Source organism: Hermetia illucens, chromosome 3 (genome assembly GCF_905115235.1).
Source record: "Hermetia illucens chromosome 3, iHerIll2.2.curated.20191125, whole genome shotgun sequence".
Lineage (NCBI taxonomy): Eukaryota > Metazoa > Arthropoda > Insecta > Diptera > Stratiomyidae > Hermetia > Hermetia illucens.
The window spans coordinates 126,460,956-126,481,280 of NC_051851.1; the positions used below are offsets into that span (position 1 = coordinate 126,460,956).

Sequence of the window (20,325 nt, forward strand, 5' to 3'; positions counted from 1 at the left end):
TCTTCCACAGGCAATCCCGGAGGATGGCAAATTCTCCCTCTGACATTTTGCCATCCTTGGCGGAAAATGCCACGGCAGTAGTCAGAACAGAGGCTGCGGTTTGCGTATACGTCCTCTTCCTTCCCGCCTTCGTTTCCGTATTCCTATGGGAGGGACCAGCTCCATTGAGATCTTATTACTATATTTTTCAGAAGTTGACTGGAAAACCCCTTAAGTTTACCCTCGAATCATCAGGTTTTCATTGATATCAACATTGAACATGATACTACCAAGTTTGATGAAAATCGCACTATAACTAATAAATTTACGAAAGTGATCTATTGACTTTGCCGCATTTGAGTAAGTGTCAATATGAATAATCTGGTGTACTAAATGCATAAGAATTACGAATTACGAACAAAAAGGACAAATGTCCAATAAAATAATGAACACACACATACCTGAACCGTCAAGCTTCTGGTTTCCCGACTTTTCCAAATTAATTAATCGACTTAATGCTATGATTCGTCAATTTTCCTGTTGGGGTGTTATGAAATCATCCTTTAAACTGCAGTTCCCTTAATCTAACAATTTAAGAAAGGAATTTTAACAGAAAAACAGCAATTTTAACTTACATGAGCATTACGGACAAATCTTGCATGCCGGTTCTAGTTTTTTCAATAATCACATTCCTCTCCTTGCCACTTTCAACCAGGTTGCCCGCCTAGTTATAGCTTCCTGCAAGTTTCGACAATCTACGAGATTCCACCGGAATTGCAATCTATTGGGTCTTATTTGAATTTCGGGCTTCTTCTACGATATCAATTCCGATATTTTCCTTGAGTAATTTTAACTAATAAAATATTTAACACTTTCGTAAGCAGTATTAGTAATACTATCCTTGAAAATCAAATAAGTAAAATCGTTTCATATCCAAAAATATGGCTTTTCTGCACAGTTGTTCACTTCGGAAAATGTCGTGCTTTTTCTTTTTCGATTTGTGTTCACTAAAATATTTTTACATGCACTTATATTTGAAATATTGTGGGGGTTGCTACTAGTTGTAGTTTATGACTTACATTTCCTTCAGTAGAGATATTTTGAACAAACACTAATAATTGAGAATTTGTATATTGTCCTGGATTTAAAGTCCTTATTAATCTCAACCGCTGCCACAAACTTAAATATGGCACACAAGCTTGAGTTGCTGCCTTAATTAACAAAAAGCTACTGATATTCTAATAGAAGATCTTAGCGGCTTCATTAATACCCGCTAAGTACTGGAAAAAATTTCTTCATCCACATTAATTTCTAGTCACCGCACGTTGCGCCGACGTCATCTCTAAGTAAACTAATTCTCACGGATCTAATCATAACAACTTTTCTGTTTACTTCGCCGCTTCCAAATATGCAGATGTATATGTTTTCATATATACATATGAATATTCCCTCATATAAGAAACCAATATTATTTTTATCAATATTTTGTGAAAGTTCGCACGCACTCAATCTAGTAAATACGCCATAAAAATCTCAATAATGTCATTCATATGGGCTTATCTCAAAATAGGAACGATCAACAAACACCTTTAATCCCACAAGATCTTTTATGCCTGGAGAGATTATCACGTCCATCAAAGTATGATAAACATCTTTTTTTTGAAAATTCCAGTATTTTCCTCCATGCACTCTGCCCCACGCAATTTCAAAATCAGTATTTATTAATTAAGTGTTGAATTAGCAGAATGATGAAGCAGATTAAAGGTTCGGTAGGGGTATAACTTGATACTAGGTAGTGATGCCCGTATTTCAATTGGCGTGCAGCAGATTTGTTTTATATTCAGGGAAAGAAGATTTCCTTCCTAGATAAGATATTATTTAACTATAAATTGTTGCATTTTGGATCACTGCAACTCAGATTCAGTCAGTAAACCGAATTCAAACAAACATGAAGGTCCTTGCTTTGATCTTAGCAGCTGTAGCCCTTTGCTCCGCCACCCGTAAGTTCCCCTTCTTATCCGCAAACCTCATTCCATATAATACAAATTAATGTTCGTTTCATTGTAGCCCGTGAGGATGGTCCAGGATGCCGTGCCCCAAATGGTGGTGGTCTTGTTCCAGTCCTTGAAGAATTCATTGATATGGTCCCACTTGACCAAATCTTGGAAATCCTTTTGACCGCCATCACCTCTGATCCAGAAGTCCAAACCGTGATGGAGTACCTCTCGGGAGAAGAATTCCACGGAATCCTTCTCAGTATCAAGAACGATCCTGAATTCGATGGTTTGATTGCCTTCTGTTGTCAAGAATTGTACCTCGATGCTGCCTACTACATCAACTTCCTCCTCGGTATCCTCGGATTCCCTGAAATCCGTTCAGACCGTGCCTACCGTGCTGGTGGATTGAACGGCATGTTGGACGAAATCCTCGCCCTTATTCCACTCGATGCTTTAGAAGCCCTCCTTAACGAGAAATTGGCCACCGACTACTACCTCCAATTGGCCTTCAAGAAGATCAACTCTGATGAATTCGGTGCCGTCATTGAACGTCTCCAATCCAACGTTGCCTACGTCGACATGAAGGATCGTCTCCGTGGTTTGGGAGTTGATGTTGATGGAATTATTGACTTCATTAACAAGATCTTCCAACGTTAAAAACTGTAACCAAAAGGGTTGGGTGAAATAAATGCTGGTTTAATAACGATGCTGGTGTAATGTATATGTTATGTTCTACTATAGAATTGTTAAAAACCCTTTACAATATCTGTCATAATGAAAACATCCTTTGGGTTATTATGCGTATGCCCATGATGAATATCATATGACTTCATTATTTCGTCCGGCATTTGATGTTAGTGAGTTCTACTTTAGTTTAATGGGATGAGCCGCAGATCCCAGCACTCAGGCCTTTGTTAGGCCCTTTGTACTACCGTTGCCCTTTGTATGTAAATCGCCTATTCAATGGGTTCCAGCCTACGTTCGCAGGCTTTTGTGAGTCTGAGACTATTCTCCACAGGCAGAAAGTATGCAGATTTTTCATTGACCTTACCAAGGTGTTTTTGTCTGAGATTTGAAGAGGCCGGGCAGCTACATATGTAGTGAAGGCCCGTCTCTTCCTCCTCCTCACATTGACTACTTATAGCCGAAACTGTTAACCCAATCTTTTCCTTATGGCAGTTTAAGGAGCAGTATCCCGTTAAAGGCCCTACTAGGGTTTTCAAGTCTCACTTCAATAGGGACAACAAAAATGCCGCCCTAGTGGTCTCACTAGGATTTTCGCTCTGCCGGCAAGAGTTCAAATATTCTCACTCTTTTACTGTCACTTGACAGAAGATGGCCGGATGCAAAAGCTGGTTCTGGCCCCACAATTGTGGATGTAGATCCTTGGCGAGCCAGTCTGTCAGCTTCCTCATTACCAACGATGTTTGAGTGTCCTGGCACCCATTTCTGAAATGCTTCGTTTAGTCGGGCAAGTTACAGTAGCAGCTGGTGCAACTCCGTAGTAATTGGCTTGATATGTTTTTGATAATTGATGCTGCCCGACTGTCGGAACAGATTTGAATGGTGCAACCCCGCCATTTTATCGCAAGCATTCTTTGGCTGCCAATGAAATGGCATATATCTCCGCCTGAAATATTGTCGTCATTTTTCCAAGGGGTCGGACCAGTTCCATAATCGGATTACCCGAGAACACCCCTGCACCCGACCCGTCTTGCATGACTGACCCGTCGGTGGAGGTTATTAGATCGGTAATCCCGATAGCCTCATGGCCATTTATCGACCATTCTTCTCTTTTGCTGATTACGGCAGAGTATGATTTTGCGCTGACCAATCTGGAAATCATATGATCGGCCGGCATCAGAGTTACAAGATGCTTGTCAATTAATTTCCATATGGACGCATAACCATATGATAAGCCGTCTTTCCACACCCCAACGGTATCGAATATATATGCGTCGTTGGCTGCTTTCCGTTTCACTTCCAAATGAGTGGAGGGTAGATTGAGGATAGCTTCGAGTGCCGCAGTCCGGGTAGTACTCATCGCTCCACTAATTTTTAGGCAACCGAGCCTTTGGATCTGCGTTAGCAGCTTCATGCTCTTGGCAAAGGTCACTCTTGGCCATCTGACGATGCATGCGTACATCAAATTGGGTTTTATTATGGATGTGTGCATCCGTTTTGGTGACAATCCCCTGGTCTTACCTATCGCAGTCCTGCAGCACCAGAGCAGCCTGCAGGTATTATTTTCCGAGCTACTAGCACTAAGTGCCAAGCATTTAGGCTCGGACGATCTTGCCTACTTACAAACTAAAGGGGCGGGTGGGTTAGCCGGAGGTAGGTCAATGGGAGAATCCGTAGAGTACTCCCCGCAACATCGTGCATATATGCAGAATGGTGCACTTCTACATGGTTTGAACCAGACTGTGCGAAAGTCCTGGGACATCAAGGGAAGACGTGAGGGATTTAGGTGCAATACCTGTAGATGATAATATTATGGGAACTACAAACACCCGCTCGAGACGCCAAATTTCTTTGCTTTCCCGAGCCAATGGCTCACAGTTCACTTTCTTCTCCATATATTTCCGTTCAATGTTGCTATTATGGGGGATAGCAACATCAATAATATACGCGGAGCGACGCGTCTTGTCAACTAACAGTACGTCAAGCTTGTTATGAAGAGTATGGCGGTCAGTCAGAACTGCAGTCCCAAAACATGCTGTGAGCAGAATTATCAAGTACTGCTTGCAGCTTATGTCGGTAAACCGGACATGTTCCTGTGATCAGCCCATGCTTGCAGGTTTTGATGGATAACCTTACATAAAGCATTATGCCGGGGGATGTATTGCACCGGTGCCATAACAACACAGCCAGAAATGAGGTGGTCCAACGTCTCTAACGCTGAACCACACATTCTGCATTGGTCGTTCTCTACCCCTTCTTCCATAAGCTTCTTGTAAGCTCGGGTGGTAACCACGCCGTCCTGAATGGCACACATGAACCTTTCCGTCCCAGCAAAGAGCTCCCCAGCACACAGCTATCTGTTCAACAAATACAAACCGACAAATGGCTGCCAAAGAAAATTCACGTGTTTATCGCGCATTGCTTTCGACTTCCATTCATCGATCCGCTCTTGGTCTTACTTCCCCCCACTAAGATGATTGAAAGATCGATCCTTCAAGTTAAGTGGAGTCAGCAAGGGACTTGCCTGTTCTTTGCTGTAAAAATAAGCACGCAGTGAATCGACTTGGTGATGATGTTCTGCCGCCACGTCGACCACGCCCCTACCTCCGATGCCATGAGGCAGGTTCATCCGTTCATCTACGTAATGGTGGCCGCACTGATTTGAGGAGCAAGTTACTTCTACGGCGTATTATAGCGGCCATTTTTAAGGTTTTTTGTAAAACAAACTTTATTAAAATCGGTTTATTGTGACTGGGGGAAATCCATCATGGATACGCATCTGGAATCTAGGATACGTATGCCCGACTCTTACTGACCAAAGTCTCCTATATTTTCTCCACACTCTCCCGGCGGAACCGCCATTCTGATATTGCTTCGCATTTTTAGCTATTCACTCTAAACGAGCTGCTACCGCTTTGCGTGGCGTTAATTGCCCTTCCTTTTCCTTCTATGTCTCCGCTGCGCTTCTGCTTTTAGCTGCTGGTGGATCCATTTGACTATTGTAGCTACCGCGTCCTATGTTGTATTTGATTGCACCATGTATCTTATCAGATTTTCCACCGTTTAATGGGTATTTAGCTCCGGGTATTTGCTGTGTCCGGTTACGAACTGAGTCAGATCGTAACTCGTTTGTAACTGTTTGCCATGCAGCCAATAACCGCATATGGTCACTTTGCTTATCTAGCTCGCTTCCTGACTCTCGTACAAATGACATGCTTCATCGGTTAGAATATCTACCGGGATCATCCCCGCAATCACTCATGCCCTCTCATAAGACGTTGTTCGGTAGGTGCAACATGTTCGGAGAGCGTTTAATCGACATGCAGCTTGAAGCTGTTTGCGATTTTCTCCAATTTTTATCGCCGACGCCCACGCTGGTGCCGCGTATAAAAGTACTGAGCTGACGACTCGCGATAAAAGTAATCGTTGACTGTGCTTTGGGCCGTCTACATTTGTAAACATCCTTGCCAGTGTTGAGCTGACAGTCACCGCTTTCTGCCCAGTAAGCTTCAAGTGGGGTTTAAAGTTCAGCTTGGAGTCGAATGTTACTCCCAGGTATTTCAGCGATAGCTGAGAACTAACAACATGAGCCCCGATGAAAATTTCAACAGTTTTCTGTTTCCGCCGCTTTGTACCAGAATACCAACTCCTTCTTGTGTTCGGCAAGCTCCAGCCTAGTCTTTAAGACTACACTTGATCTCGTCTCGTTCGCATATATCACTCCAGCGTCATCTGCGGGTCCGACGACAACGGCTTAGCTACTGGAAGTCGTAAAATGCCATTATACATTAAGTTCCATAGCAGAGGGCCCGAAACAGACCCCTACGGAACTCCTGTCGTTATTACATACATCTTCGACCCTTCGGCCGTATCATAAAGTAGTTTCCGCTGTCGGAGGTAATCGGAGATTATATTTAATATATATTTTGGTGTTTGTGATTATATGGTTTCATCAAGAGCCATCAGTGCATAGTATATCCCTTAATCGTAGGCTTTTCTGGCTAGCTCAAAAATCAGTTTGGTAGCATCAACCGGTGACCAAAACTTCCGGAAGCCAAACTGCCTATTCGATAAATAACCGCCACTATCAATTAATGGATACAGCTGGTTATAGATTACCCGCTCGAGGACCTTGCCTATTGTATTCAGAAGACAGATAGGTGTATAGGATGTTGGTTTACCTATCGGCTTAACTGTATTTGGGATCAGTAGAAGCTTTTGTATTTTCCATTCTGCGAGAAAGGACCCTTCTTTTAGGTAGTTTTTAAATACCCGTGCGAACATGCTTGGTGCCATTCTCATTGCCAGTTTCAGCGCCTTGTTGGGGATTCGATCAATACCGGGGGCTACGGTATCCTGGACTCTTCTCACTGCGTGCAAGACTTCGTCTGTTGTTACTGGAAGTATGTCTTCATTGGTATTATTGGGAACAATGTCGACACTATCTCTCACAATAATCTGGGGCACATAATGGGACAGGGACCTTTTGCCTTTTATTGGCGACATAGCTGACTTGTACTTTTCTTTTTTTTTTACTTTTCGTGATGGCCTACCGCAACTTTTTGCATGCTTGTTTATATTCGAGGTACCATTGTTCATACTCTGGCATTGATTCCGCCTTCTGGCCTTCAAGCATTCCGTACGATACTTCGCTATTTGAGCATTCTGCCTGTCTGTCCGTTTGTCCGTCTGTCCGTATTTTTTTTTTCAGTAGGTGGAAATCTTCAAAAGACAGTGGTCTGGACAAACCAGCGTGTGGGATTTTTACCCACTAGAACCACCCCCGACTCCCTCCCTGCCCCGCGGAACCACCATAAGCTATTACATCTCGGGGCGGAGTCAGCTTACTCTAGCTTTATCACCTTTCTTCTATACGCGGCGCGCTTTTCTCCTTTCCTCTGCCTTTCGCAGTTTATTTTGAACAGATGCAATCATGGAGTTGACCGCATCCCAATTCTCTTGATGTGCTAGCATTTTCGGCACCAGATTTTCTGGTACCAGCACCTCTCCTAGAGTCTCCTCTAGATTCTCCTTTTTTCCACAAATCTCGGACAGTGGAAGAATACATGCTCTGGGTCCTCTGGGACTCCCTCACAGTCCCTGGACAGTCGGGTGAGGTCTCCAATTTAAACCTGTGAAGGTATTGGAGATATCCTCCATGCCCCGTGAGAAACTGGGTGAGATTATAATTAATCTCACCGTGTCGTCTCTCCAACCACTCCTTGATGGCAGGAATGAGCATGTGAGTCCACCGACCCTTTCCCGAGCGTTCCCACCGCTCTTGCCATCTATTTATGGATCTTTCCCTCTCAGCGTTCTTCGTCTGCGATAAGGGAGAGATTGACTTCGCATGGTATATATTCTCCATCTCATCTGCCAAGATGTCAATCGGCATCATTCGAGAGATGAGGAATGCCGAATCATCTGAGACAGTCCTGAAGGTAGACCATACCCTCAGGGCTGTCCTCCGGTAGACTGCACTTAGTTTTTTGGTGTTAACTGACATCTGCAACGCCTTCCTCCAAACTGGGGTCGCATAGAGCATGATTGAGGTTACCACCCTGGCAATAAGCAACCTAGAGGTATGCCGTGCCCCTCCCCCCCCACCTTCGGCATCATCCTCGTCAGGACCATACTAGCAGTGGATGATTTACCGCGAACATACTGTACGTGTCGCTTATAGCTGAGGTTCTTGTCTATCATCACCCCCAAGTATTTGATGGCCGGCTTGGAAGTGATGATATGATTCCCGATTCTAATACAGGCGTAATTTCTCTTCCGGCGTTTAGTGATGAGGACCGCTTCCATTTTTTCCTCCGCAAGTGTCAGACTAGATCTCTCTAGCCAACTTTTAACAACACCGATTGCCTCGTTTGAGTACAACTCAGCATCTTCGAGATGTTTTGCGACAACAACCAGCGCTATGTCGTCAGCGTAACCCACCACTGTGGCTTCCTCCGGAAGAGGAAGATTAAGTACATCGTTGTACATGATGTTCCACAGTAGTGGGCCCAGTACGGAGCCGTGCGGGACACCCGCGGAAACAACGTACTCCTGGGGTCCGTCATCACTGTCGTACCAGAGCCTCCTTTCAGTTAAATAACTATCGTCAATTGCAGCGAGATAGGCGGGAATACCAACTTTCGCTAGGGATCTTATTAGATTCCTATTAGATAGTATTACATTCCAATTAGCCGAACTGAATACGTTTTTCACATCCAGGGTTACTACCACGCAATATTTGTCCTACCCTTTCCGTGGATTGCATCTTCGGCTAAGCCAGTAACCATTTTGATGGCATCAATGGTTGATCTGGCTTTACGGAACCCATACTGCCAATCTGAAAGACTGCCCTGGCTCTCAACAACCGGGAGTAATCTATTATAGATTACCCGCTCTAACATTTTCCCCACCGTGTCCAAAAGACATGTGAGTCGGTATGAGGATGATTCACCTGAAGGTTTACCAGGCTTAGGCAGAAATATCAACTACTGCCGCTTCCATGTCGCTGGAAATATTCCCTCGGACATGCACGCTTCGAACAACTCAGCGAACATGTCCGGCCTGGATTTCACGGCAAGCTTAAGGGGCTTATTCGGTACTCCGTCCAGACCCGGTGCTTTATTGTCTCCTATTCTGCCGCAGATCTCCAGCAGTTCGTCTCTGGTGAGTGGAGGAATTGCCGTCACATTCAGAGGTGGTTGGAATATGTCGGTGCTCTCCTCATGCTGGGGGAATAACCCCTGGATGATTTTCAGCAAGAGGGTGGGACACGTGATCTGCGGAGAGCAGCAGCCTCTGAATCCTCCCATCACGATTCTATAACCATTCCGCGATGGTTTTACGTCCGCTTCTGAGCAGAACTCTTTAAAGCATTTCCTCTTGCTTCGCTGGATGGCGAGCTTGAGGGTTTTGCGGGCTGCCTTATAGGCGCACTCTTTCTGCCCTGATCGACTCTACCTAACGCCTTCTGAGCCGCTCTTCTGGCTCGGTGGCAGGCTGATCGAAGACCGGTCAGTTCATCATTCCACCAATAGTTTGGCCTTCTACTGGGGAATGAGCACCTCCTACACATGGACGCGTCACATGCTTTGGCTATGTATTGAGCCAGATGAACTGCTCTTTCCGTAGAGGCGCCTGCTTTATCAGGTTGATCTAACCACACCTGTATGAAGGTCTGCTCATCCAAAGATTTTGCAGACCAGTCTGTAATCTTTTTCGGTTTCGGGCGTAATAGCTCTTTGCCCGGCTCGACACATGTCTCAAAGAAGATTGCCTCGTGGTCGCTGTGGGTGTAGCGTTCAGGACATACCACGCGCCAGCGCAGGGCTGACAAACGTCAGGTGTACAACCGAGCCTGACCCCCCTTTCTGGAAGGTATTTACAGGACCTTGGTTAGCCAAAAGTATGTCCATCTGCGCAAAAGCTTCTAATACACTGTGCCCCCTAGCATTTGATTCTCTGCTACCCCACTCTAGGGCCCAAGCATTGAAATCACCAGCAATCACCTTTGGACTTCGTCCCCTTGCGTCGAGAACAAGGTTATCAAGCGTTTGCTCGAATTCAGACAGTGTCAAACTTGGCGGGGCGTAGCAGCTGTATACATATACACCACTTATTTTCGCCCACACAAGGCCACTGGCTGCCTGACTTGCAGTACATTGTATGGTCTGGCGACCGCAAGCCCATATTGCCGCTCCAACAGTCGAATCTGTGACCCATACGCCACCGTGACGGTGTCTATACGGTTCACTTATGATGGCAACTTCCATCTCAGATTCGAACGTGGTCTGCTGAAGTAAATTCTGAGCGACCCTGCAATGATTGAGGTTTATTTGAATAAACCTCATTTTCTCATTGCAGTGAGCACCTTCCTAAATTCCGAACATTTGCCACTTCCGGCAATGTGCCGGTTATCCTGTCCCTCTTTTGCTTCGCACAATAGGCGTTTGGGGTCGCTATTGCACTCTCTGGCAATATGGCCTTTCTTCCCACACCTTCTGCATCGATCGGATCGATCAATGCTACTGGTGCATGCCCTCGCGAAGTACCCAAACATGAGGCATTTAAAGCACCTCTTCAGTGAAATTTGTTCTCTTAAACGGCAGACAACCCATCCAATCCGAACCCTTCCGGCAGCTAACAACATCTGCGCTGCCTCCGCTGGGACTCGTATTGTGGCCATTTCAGTGCCACCATAGGCTTTTCGTAAACTCACAACAGACTCCTCTGTAAGTTCGTTCAACTTGAATTGCTGATCTCATGCTTTTGGGCACGCACTGAGGCATTCTCCCCAAGCGAATTTTTCACTTGAGTGCGAAAGTCATCAGCTTTGCCTATGCTGGATCTTTTCAGCTCGAACATGAGATCCCCTTTGTGGGTTCTTCGGATTCTGTTCACATTTCCGCTCAGATCTTTTAGGTCGGGATCAGCTTTGACCTTTTTGAGTATCTCCGCGTTGGTCAGATTGCCCTTACTGGAGATAACAATCGCATCTGGACGGGTTCGCACTTTTGCTTTTCGTTTCGCTTTTTTGTTGGTAACTTTAGTCCATCCATCGTTGTCATTCGTCTTGGGCTTCGCAACACTGGTCGAGTTTCCTACATTCGCTTTACGCTTTCCTCCTTCTGAGCTGTTGGTGCTGGTTTTCAGAATGTCCTGTCCGCCTTTTTTTCTCTTAGGCGGCTGCTGATTATAAATAGGATCCCCCTCTTTTTCCCATGCTGGTTTATTTCGCTGTGATTTGATAATAGTACAGTTAGGCGTCACTTGGGTCGCTGGTAATACTGTTGCCACAGCGGGATTCGGCGTAATCTTATTATTCTTTTCCTCCATCTGCGATCTATTATAGAGGACTCTCACAGCCCTAACCATATTCTTTATGGCTTGGTGCACGTTGTGCTTGTCCTTGATAAACTTGCACAACTCAACTATTTTTACCCCAAACTGGGGTGAAGGGTAATTCCTCCGGATCGGGGCTCTGCTCCCTTGCCTCTACTTTATGCTTCATCGTCTTCGGCATTGGTGGAGATCTCAAAGTTGATGAGCTCTTTTTGAATGGATCTCTTCCTTGCTCCTTGAGCACCTCCTGCTGTCGCACATCTTGAACATATGCGGTGGGTGTTATTACGGTTTTTGTCGTCTAACGATCTGCCTTCAGTTCATCTTTGTTTGGTCTTGTTACTGGTGTTCTCAGTAAGGTCGTACTTCGCTTGAACGCTTGTAACATTATATGCCAAGGTGGCCAAGTTGTCCACCACCGAGGCACTGCGGTCGGCGGATATCGACGACCGGGAGCCCGCTTGCTCACTCCCAAAAGCCGCCGGTGCTGGGGTTCCGAGCCCCTGCACCGTAAGTTTCCTCCTTCTCTCGTCTTCCATTGTGGTTTTATGTTCTGGGTATCCTTCCCATAGCCATTTTGGTTCGCGCACCAGAGATGAGCAAACACTAGCCCATGCACAGTCAGAAAAGAAAAGTGCATGAACACATCAATAGGTATGCCCCAATCCCCCAGCTGGGGTCGCGCCTGATGGGAGATCTGGGCACTCCTCACAGGTCTGTCCGCCTGACTGTCTGTTTATCCGTCAGATGCATTTTTCTCGGAGGTTGTTATAGCGTTTTAGACTAAATCGTGGAAAGGTGGGAACTGTGAACGCTCACGCATACAGTGAATTACATCTTTCTGTGTTGAATTTATGGGGGAGTCCCCATACATACAAAAGGGGATGTACATTCTTTTTTCAGCAAATATGTGGGATATCACATGAAAGGTGTTGATTAATATTTTCCGAACCCGGTTTTAGTTTTGACACTTGTTGGAAAGGTGGGGAGTGCGGGGGTCGGGAGTGATCATTTTTTTAACGGACTGAGTCAATGTGGTCACCATTCCGCTCGCCCGAGATTATTACCCTGATTTGACTCAGGTACTCATTCACAGCTGAGTCGACTGGTATCCCACGTCAAATCACGATGCCAATTCCACTGCCACCAGTGAGATATGAACCGCGACTTTCCATATGACAGCCTAATGCTCTAACCACTGAGCTACCCGAACACGTTTAAGTTTATATAAAAAAGTAGTCAATACTTCTGCTTTGCGATATTTATTCATTGATTATCAAAAATTAATCTCTATGAAACCCAATTATCTCGAAGATCTATGCTGAACACAACCGCGCTGACAGTGCTGAGTGACGGGATAATTCCATCACCATATATTCATCTAAACTGCCAGTTTGGTAGTGTGGACTGGCTTTAGATTTTTTAGCTTCTGGTTTTGAGTAGAGTGGTTCTGGCCCCCAACCCTTAAACAAAAAGTATATGTGCTAAATGTTAAAGGCGGAAGTTTTCTGCAATTTTCCGCGGAGTTTTCGTAATTTTTCTTCTCTTGTGAGAACCTCCTACGAAGTTATAGAAAACTTTTTAGACAAAATGATAGATTTTGCAGGGGATCAGGAACAACTGCGGTGAATTCAAATTCAACATTTTCTGTTCCAATAGCCCACAATTGATGTGGAGAAGAGGGAGCAGTGCCTAGAAGACTGTAATACTGAGCCAACGGTAAAGCACGGCGGTGGCAGCATCATAGTGTGTGGAGCAAAGGTGAGTAAAGGACCAGGGTCACTGTAGATAATCGAAGAAAACCCCACTAAAGTAGACAACCTTAACATACTGAGAAAATACATCCAAACTATGGTTGTCATATTGGCCTTGTCGTCTGCTATGATGTTTGTTCATGACAATGATCCGAAACTAACAGCTATGGACGTTAAGGAATGGTTCCTCTATAATGTCAAAAGACTCCTCCTCATCCACCTCAAAGATCGAACTTAAACCCGATAGAAGATGAGGTACGCAAAAGAAAGGTAAGGAGCAAAAAGGACTTGAAGGATCACTTGAAAGATGTCTAAGGGACTATTCATGCAGGGTCATCGAAAAACTTGTTGAATCAATGGAAAGAGGTATTTGAGATCCTTATTACATTCGCGGGCATTGTCACTTGTTTCCCTGCAACGTCTGCATCGGTCAGGCCGATCAACCAAACTTGTCTACGCTATCACCAGATGTCCGTTAAGAGACGCTTGAAGCGTCTATTGAAAGAGATTTTGCTCTCTAAGGGGGCAGACTATTCATACAATACGGAACTTCCTGACATCTAGCAGCTTGCGCGTTGCTTGTACTGGTAGCCGCCTGTGCGCCTCCATACGACTTTCTGAGGCTTGGATGCCTCCTGCAAGCCATTCAGCTTGAACTGCTCCGCTAGAGCAGTGCGAATTTCCGCCTTAGAAGTGATCTCATCTCGATTCTTACATTGTCTAGCAACCTCATGTTTTTGCGCATGCAGGGCAGCACTTTCCCCAGGTCAATTTTTTCATTTGACTGCGGAAGCCTTCGCTTTGCTGTCTTTGGATCTTTTCAGCTGGAGCATCAGGACCATCTTTTGGTTTCTCCGAATCCTGCTGATTGGGGTCCGCTTTCTCACTTCTTAGTATGTTTACGTAGCACATATTCTACCCATGCTTGAGATGATGACCGCTTCGGGACGGATCCTCATAATCTCCTTCTTCTTTATAGGTTTTTCTGGCCTAACCTCAGTCCAACCGCCGCGTATCATTTGATTGGACAACGGCTCCCTTGATGTTGCTACTGTTTTAGGCACTATTCTCCTACCTACCGAGGTTTTAATCCCCTTCCACTTTTTGTTTCCTGGGTGTTCCTGGGTATCTCCTGCTGGCTACGCCACCGTTGAAGTAGCAATATTAGAACTCTCCGACGGTTCTTTCGCATCTGTCCGCGATTCGCTATTTTGGAATTGCAGGTTAGGTAAATAGCAAAAGTTGAATGAAACCCGTGTTTATATATGTGATATGTTTATTTAAGGGGGTCATCCCGTGTGTCCGCGGAATTTTTTTTCGACATCAATTGTATCTAAATATAGTGTAGAATATATGAGCAATGTGATTTTTTGATATTCGGAGTCGTTCGGAAATTACAGTGTTAAACAGGTAAAATGTCACATGCCAGGCTTATGTCCATCGCCGTAATAAAACGCGTATTTATAGGTCTGAATGAGGTTGGAATGATTTCGCGGTAATCATATGAAATGAAGCCAAGGCTTTACATGTCTTTCTTCAAGAAATTTAAGGTGTATGAATTAGATATAGCATATTAATGATCAGTTAAGATTTTATGGTTAAAAATCGCATTCTACTTTTCCAATGCGTTTTTCTCGAAACGTTCGGTATTTTTTTCTTTATTCATTAAAGAAGCCTTGAAAAAACACAAAAATTTACAAAAAAAAAGTTTAACAGACCATCGAAAATTAACCTTTTGCATTTTTTCTTTAAGATGGACACAGCGCCCTCTTGCGTGGCAGCAGAAAAACACGTAGAAAAGAAATGTAATTAATATTTGACGCCCACCGTTCTCCCTTGGGCACAACCTTCTGCGCTTTTGTTATGCGCTTTCCAGGGAGCGATGTGCTCGATTTACACACCTCCTTGTCTAAGCTACTTGTATCATTAGATGCCCTAGTGGCCAAGCTACCCACTACCGGGGCATTGCTGTCGAGGGATATCGACGCCCGGGCGTCTGTTTGCCCACTACCAAAAGCCGCCGCCACTGGGGTTCCAAGTCCCTGTGCGGTGAGTTTCCTCAGGTTCTCTTCATCCATATTGATTTATTATTTTGGGGCAACGGGTCGGCGACTTACTCCATATGCACTAAACATTCCGACGCACGTACAAGTGCATATTCATGTGCATCTGGGGAGCATTCTCTTATACACCCGAAAGGATGCGCCTGATGGTAGATCTGGCAACTCCTCACAGGTCTGCCTATTTGTCATACCTATTATCTCAGAAACAATTACTTCCATTGATACATTAGTATATTTGGTAGAAAGGTGGGACCTGTGAATACTATTGCAGGCAGTGAGTAATAATAACCTTGAGTTCAAGAGGGGGACCCATACAAGCAAGACGAGGGTGTAAATTTTTTTTCACCGAGTATGGCCGTTAGGGGAATCAAATGATGAGGTTTTGATTATTATCTTCCGGAGCAGATACTCGTTTTGACACCGGTTGCAAACAGGAGTAGTGTGGACGTCCGAAAGGGGTCAGTTACTTTAAGAACCCGTTCTCAGAGTCTACTAAAAAACGTGTTGGTCAAAATACTCCCCATGCCGGTACTCATTAATAATAGTATATTACCATATCGATTATAGGTATATTTTATGGAAACTGACTGGGAACCTCCTTAAGTTTATCCTAGAATGATCAAGTTTTGCGGTAATAAAGGCTATTCTATGGAGCATCAAGTTTGGCGGAAACAGAGTTCTAATAGGTCAAAGTTGTCACTTTTGTCCAAATTTACTGTATTCTAGGACTTTGAATGCCAGTATCATACTAAAGCCAGTGATCTGACAAACTAGATGTACAAGCATTATGAGCTGGCTACAAATGGGACAAATGCCCTCTCAAATTTGCTTGTATAGGCAATATACAAAGCCTTTCGTACCTGAAGCTTCTGTTTTCCAGACTTGCTTCGCTTTAATTTTGGTTTCCTTCGCGTGAATATCGTCTTCTCCAAATCGAAACCGTCTCCATTATTATCCACCATGGTGGCAAGAGGAAGTATTCCGGTGAGACAAGCGTAGTCTCAAATAATTTATCTTCATTTCCAACTAAATACTGGCAGCTAATTAAACCTTCCCTCTTCCCATTGAACAAACGGCGTCTCTAATCAATTAGAATAAACACAAATATTTGTTCTTCCGAAATTGACATTCGAAGACGACAACGGAACACTTCAGTGGAACTGCATTCAGATTTAAATTTTGTCCAACCTTTTATATTTCGGGATAGCTCCGCCAATCGAACAGTTTACAGTCAACCAAAACAGTTTTACATACGCTAACCGATTTTCAGTCATTACAACTGCCTTCAAATTGAACACAAAGTCCTGTCATTTACAGCATGCAGGCAACTTAATGGTTCCCATCTGCTCAAAAAATGTTATACCGATTAGTACAGTTACTTCCGGACAAAGCGAAGGTGGGAAACGCTTTTAATAAGCTGTCCTTTCACACTGGCTTCCGGGAAAAAGAGATGTGGAACGATATAAAGGCTGTAGGCTTGAAACGTAATCATGCAGAATACATATCATGGATATCGGATTCAGAATGCATTGTCCTTGGCGTTCAAATTGTCTATAGTAAAATACGTATATACATTACATAAGAATGTTTATTCAAACAGCATTGATTGTACTCAACTCTTTGAGTTACAGTGTTCAACGTTGGAAGATCTTGTTAATGAAGTCAATAATTCCATCAACATCAACTCCCAAACCACGTAGACGATCCTTCATGTCGACGTAGGCAACGTTGGATTGGAGACGTTCAATGACGGCACCGAATTCATCAGAGTTGATCTTCTTGAAGGCCAATTGGAGGTAGTAGTCTGTGGCCAATTTCTCATTAAGGAGGGCTTCCAAAGCATCGAGTGGAATAAGGGCGAGGATTTCGTCCAACATGCCGTTCAATCCACCAGCACGGTAGGCACGGTCTGAACGGATTTCAGGGAATCCGAGGATACCGAGGAGGAAGTTGATGTAGTAGGCAGCATCGAGGTACAATTCTTGACAACAGAAGGCAATCAAACCATCGAATTCAGGATCGTTCTTGATACTGAGAAGGATTCCGTGGAATTCTTCTCCTGAGAGGTACTCCATCACGGTTTGGACTTCTGGATCAGAGGTGATGGCGGTCAAAAGAATTTCCAAGATTTGGTCAAGTGGGACCATATCAATGAATTCTTCGAGGACTGGAACAAGACCACCACCATTTGGGGCACGGCATCCTGGACCCTCTTCACGAGCTATAATGAAACGAATATTTATTTGTATTATCTGAAATGAGCCTTGCGGATATGAAGGGGAGCTTACGGGCGGCGGAGCAAAGGGCTACAGCTGCTAAGACCAAAGCAAGGACCTTCATGTTTGTTTGAATTCGGTTCACAAATTGAAACTGACTTGTAGTGGACCGAAACGCATCATTTTATAGTTCAAATAATATCTTATCAGAGGTTCAAAAATAATGTTTTGCTGGAAAAAAAGGAATCTGCTGCACTCAAATTGGAATATCATATATCAAATTATACCCCTACCAAACCGCTAATCACCTTTATCATTCTACTAATTCCACATTTAATTAATAAATTCTGATTTCGAAATTGCAAGGGGCAGAGTGCATGGATGGAAATACTGGAATTTTCAGGAAAAAGTGTTACCCACACTTTGTTGGACATAATAATCTATACAGGTTTGGAGGGTGTTATACTGTGAGCGTCTTTTATGTTTTTTGGCGGCCTATATAAACGAAAATATATTATAATAATTTTGATAAAGTTCTAATCAGGCTGAGTGCATGCGAACTTTTGGATTTTTACATAGCGAAGTAAATAGCGCTAATAGCGCGTGTAGTATCTTTGAACATCCATCCGCTTTGAAGCTACAAAAATATGTACAATAAGTTCTTGTAGGAGGAGATTTCTAGACCCTGTCGACATAAAGTCTAGTGACTGGAAATTAGTTCCGACGAAGAGGAAGAATTGAGCTGATATCGACTAAGTTGTTCAGATCAAGACAAAGATATTGAGAACTTTCGTCTAATGAAAATAGTAAGTTAAGATTGGATAGACAGCACATGCAGCATATCCAAGACAGTGCATCCTGCGATAATGCTGTAGTATCATTGAGGCTGGAAGCTGTTACGCTCTCTTAAACCAACCTTCTTTTCTTAAATCAACTGCCTGAGATGGTATAATTACAGTAATCCCCCTGCCTCCATAATCAGATTGATTGACAACAACCTAAAGATTTTCTACCTGAATGAGCCCCTCCCCAGTTTCAGATTAACTTAACAAAGCCTAACAATTTCCTACCAGAATGAGTGCCACGTTTGGAGTGATTATTTTGATTCGTATAGACCATTTTTAAAAACACAAAATACACTCACAACATGAGATCTTCTGAGCCTGTGCAGATAATCATGTCCAACAAATACTGTAAATGCCTTTCTCTGAAAATTCCAGCATTGCCATCAATGCACTCCGCCCCTTGCAATTTCGAAATCAGAATTTATTAATTAAGTGTGGAATTAGGAGAGTGATAAAAGTGATTAGTGGTTTGGTAGGGGTATAATTTGATATAAGGTTGTGATATTCTAATTGGAGTGCAGCAGATTCCTTTTTCCAGCATAATAATATTTATGAACCTCTGATAAGATATTATTTGAACTATAAAATGATGCGTTTCGGTCCACTAGAAGTCAGTTTCAGTGTGTGAACCGAATTCAAACAAACATGAAGGTCCTTGCTTTGATTTTAGCAGTTGTAGCCCTTTGCTCCGCCGCCCGTAAGTTACCCTTCATGTCCGCGAAGCTCATTTCAAATAATACAAATAAATATTCGTTCCGTTATAGCTCGTGAAGAGGGTCCAGGATGCCGTGCCCCAAATGGTGGTGGTCTTGTTCCAGTCCTCGAAGAATTCATTGATATGGTCCCACTTGACCAAATCTTGGAAATTCTTTTGACCGCCATCACCTCTGATCCAGAAGTCCAAACCGTGATGGAGTACCTCTCAGGAGAAGAATTCCACGGAATCCTTCTCAGTATCAAGAACGATCCTGAATTCGATGGTTTGATTGCCTTCTGTTGTCAAGAATTGTACCTCGATGCTGCCTACTACATCAACTTCCTCCTCGGTATCCTCGGATTCCCTGAAATCCGTTCAGACCGTGCCTACCGTGCTGGTGGATTGAACGGCATGTTGGACGAAATCCTTGCCCTTATTCCACTCGATGCTTTGGAAGCCCTCCTTAATGAGAAATTGGCCACAGACTACTACCTCCAATTGGCCTTCAAGAAGATCAACTCTGATGAATTCGGTGCCGTCATTGAACGTCTCCAATCCAACGTTGCCTACGTCGACATGAAGGATCGTCTCCGTGGTTTGGGAGTTGATGTTGATGGAATTATTGACTTCATTAACAAGATCTTCCAACGTTGAACACTGTAACTCAAAGAGTTGAGTACAATCAATGCTGTTTGAATAAACATTCTTATGTAATGTATATACGTATTTTACTATAGACAATTTGAAAGCCAAGGACAATGCATTCTGAATCAGATCTGTAGACACTCTCCATAATATGTATTTCGAATATTCAGAATATTTGTTTTCTTAGGAACAGAGTGAAGAAGTTTTTATTTCTGATTGAGTAAGACGACGGCTGATTAGTATGCTTTACCTCCTTTCTTTTTAAGATTTTGTTGTGAAACAAAGCCTCGATTCAGTGCCTGTCTGTCCGCCTGACTGTCTGTCGGTCTGTCACACCTAATTTACGCGGAAACAGTTGAATCGATTGTCACGAAATTGGTGAGAACATGTGGTCTATGTGCCCCTTTACATGCAGCGAGTGACGCCATTTTGTGTGAAGTTTGAAGGTGGTCTCCCCATCATACACAAGAATGAGGGATGTAATTCTTTTTCACAGAATGTGGTCATGTGAGGTATCAAATCGAAGGGCTCGAATGGTACTTTGTGAAACTGCTTTTGTTTCTGATATTGGGTAAAACATAGGAGAGATAGGACTCAAAATGTG

At 43.8% G+C, this 20,325-nt stretch overlaps 2 protein-coding genes and 1 long non-coding RNA gene across 3 annotated transcripts; 1 reads left to right on the plus strand and 2 right to left on the minus strand.

Moving 5' to 3' along the window:
- Nucleotides 1-440: 440 nt before the first annotated feature.
- Nucleotides 441-1,308, minus strand: LOC119652420. The gene is made up of 3 exons (XR_005249543.1): nt 1,059-1,308; nt 615-986; nt 441-516 (listed from the first exon to the last, which is right to left on the minus strand). It is a non-coding gene; the product is annotated as an uncharacterized LOC119652420 (long non-coding RNA).
- Nucleotides 1,309-1,825: 517 nt separating this feature from the next.
- Nucleotides 1,826-19,794, plus strand: LOC119652127. The gene is made up of 5 exons (XM_038056067.1): nt 1,826-1,979; nt 2,047-2,630; nt 13,161-13,262; nt 18,977-19,076; nt 19,144-19,794. The coding sequence occupies exons 1-5, from the start codon at nt 1,928-1,930 to the stop codon at nt 19,728-19,730; spliced, it is 1,425 nt and encodes a 474-aa protein (XP_037911995.1). The 5' UTR covers nt 1,826-1,927; the 3' UTR covers nt 19,731-19,794.
- LOC119651194 lies at nt 16,889-17,722 on the minus strand. The gene is made up of 2 exons (XM_038054635.1): nt 17,607-17,722; nt 16,889-17,539 (listed from the first exon to the last, which is right to left on the minus strand). The coding sequence occupies exons 1-2, from the start codon at nt 17,656-17,658 to the stop codon at nt 16,953-16,955; spliced, it is 639 nt and encodes a 212-aa protein (XP_037910563.1). The 5' UTR covers nt 17,659-17,722; the 3' UTR covers nt 16,889-16,952.
- Nucleotides 19,795-20,325: the final 531 nt, after the last annotated feature.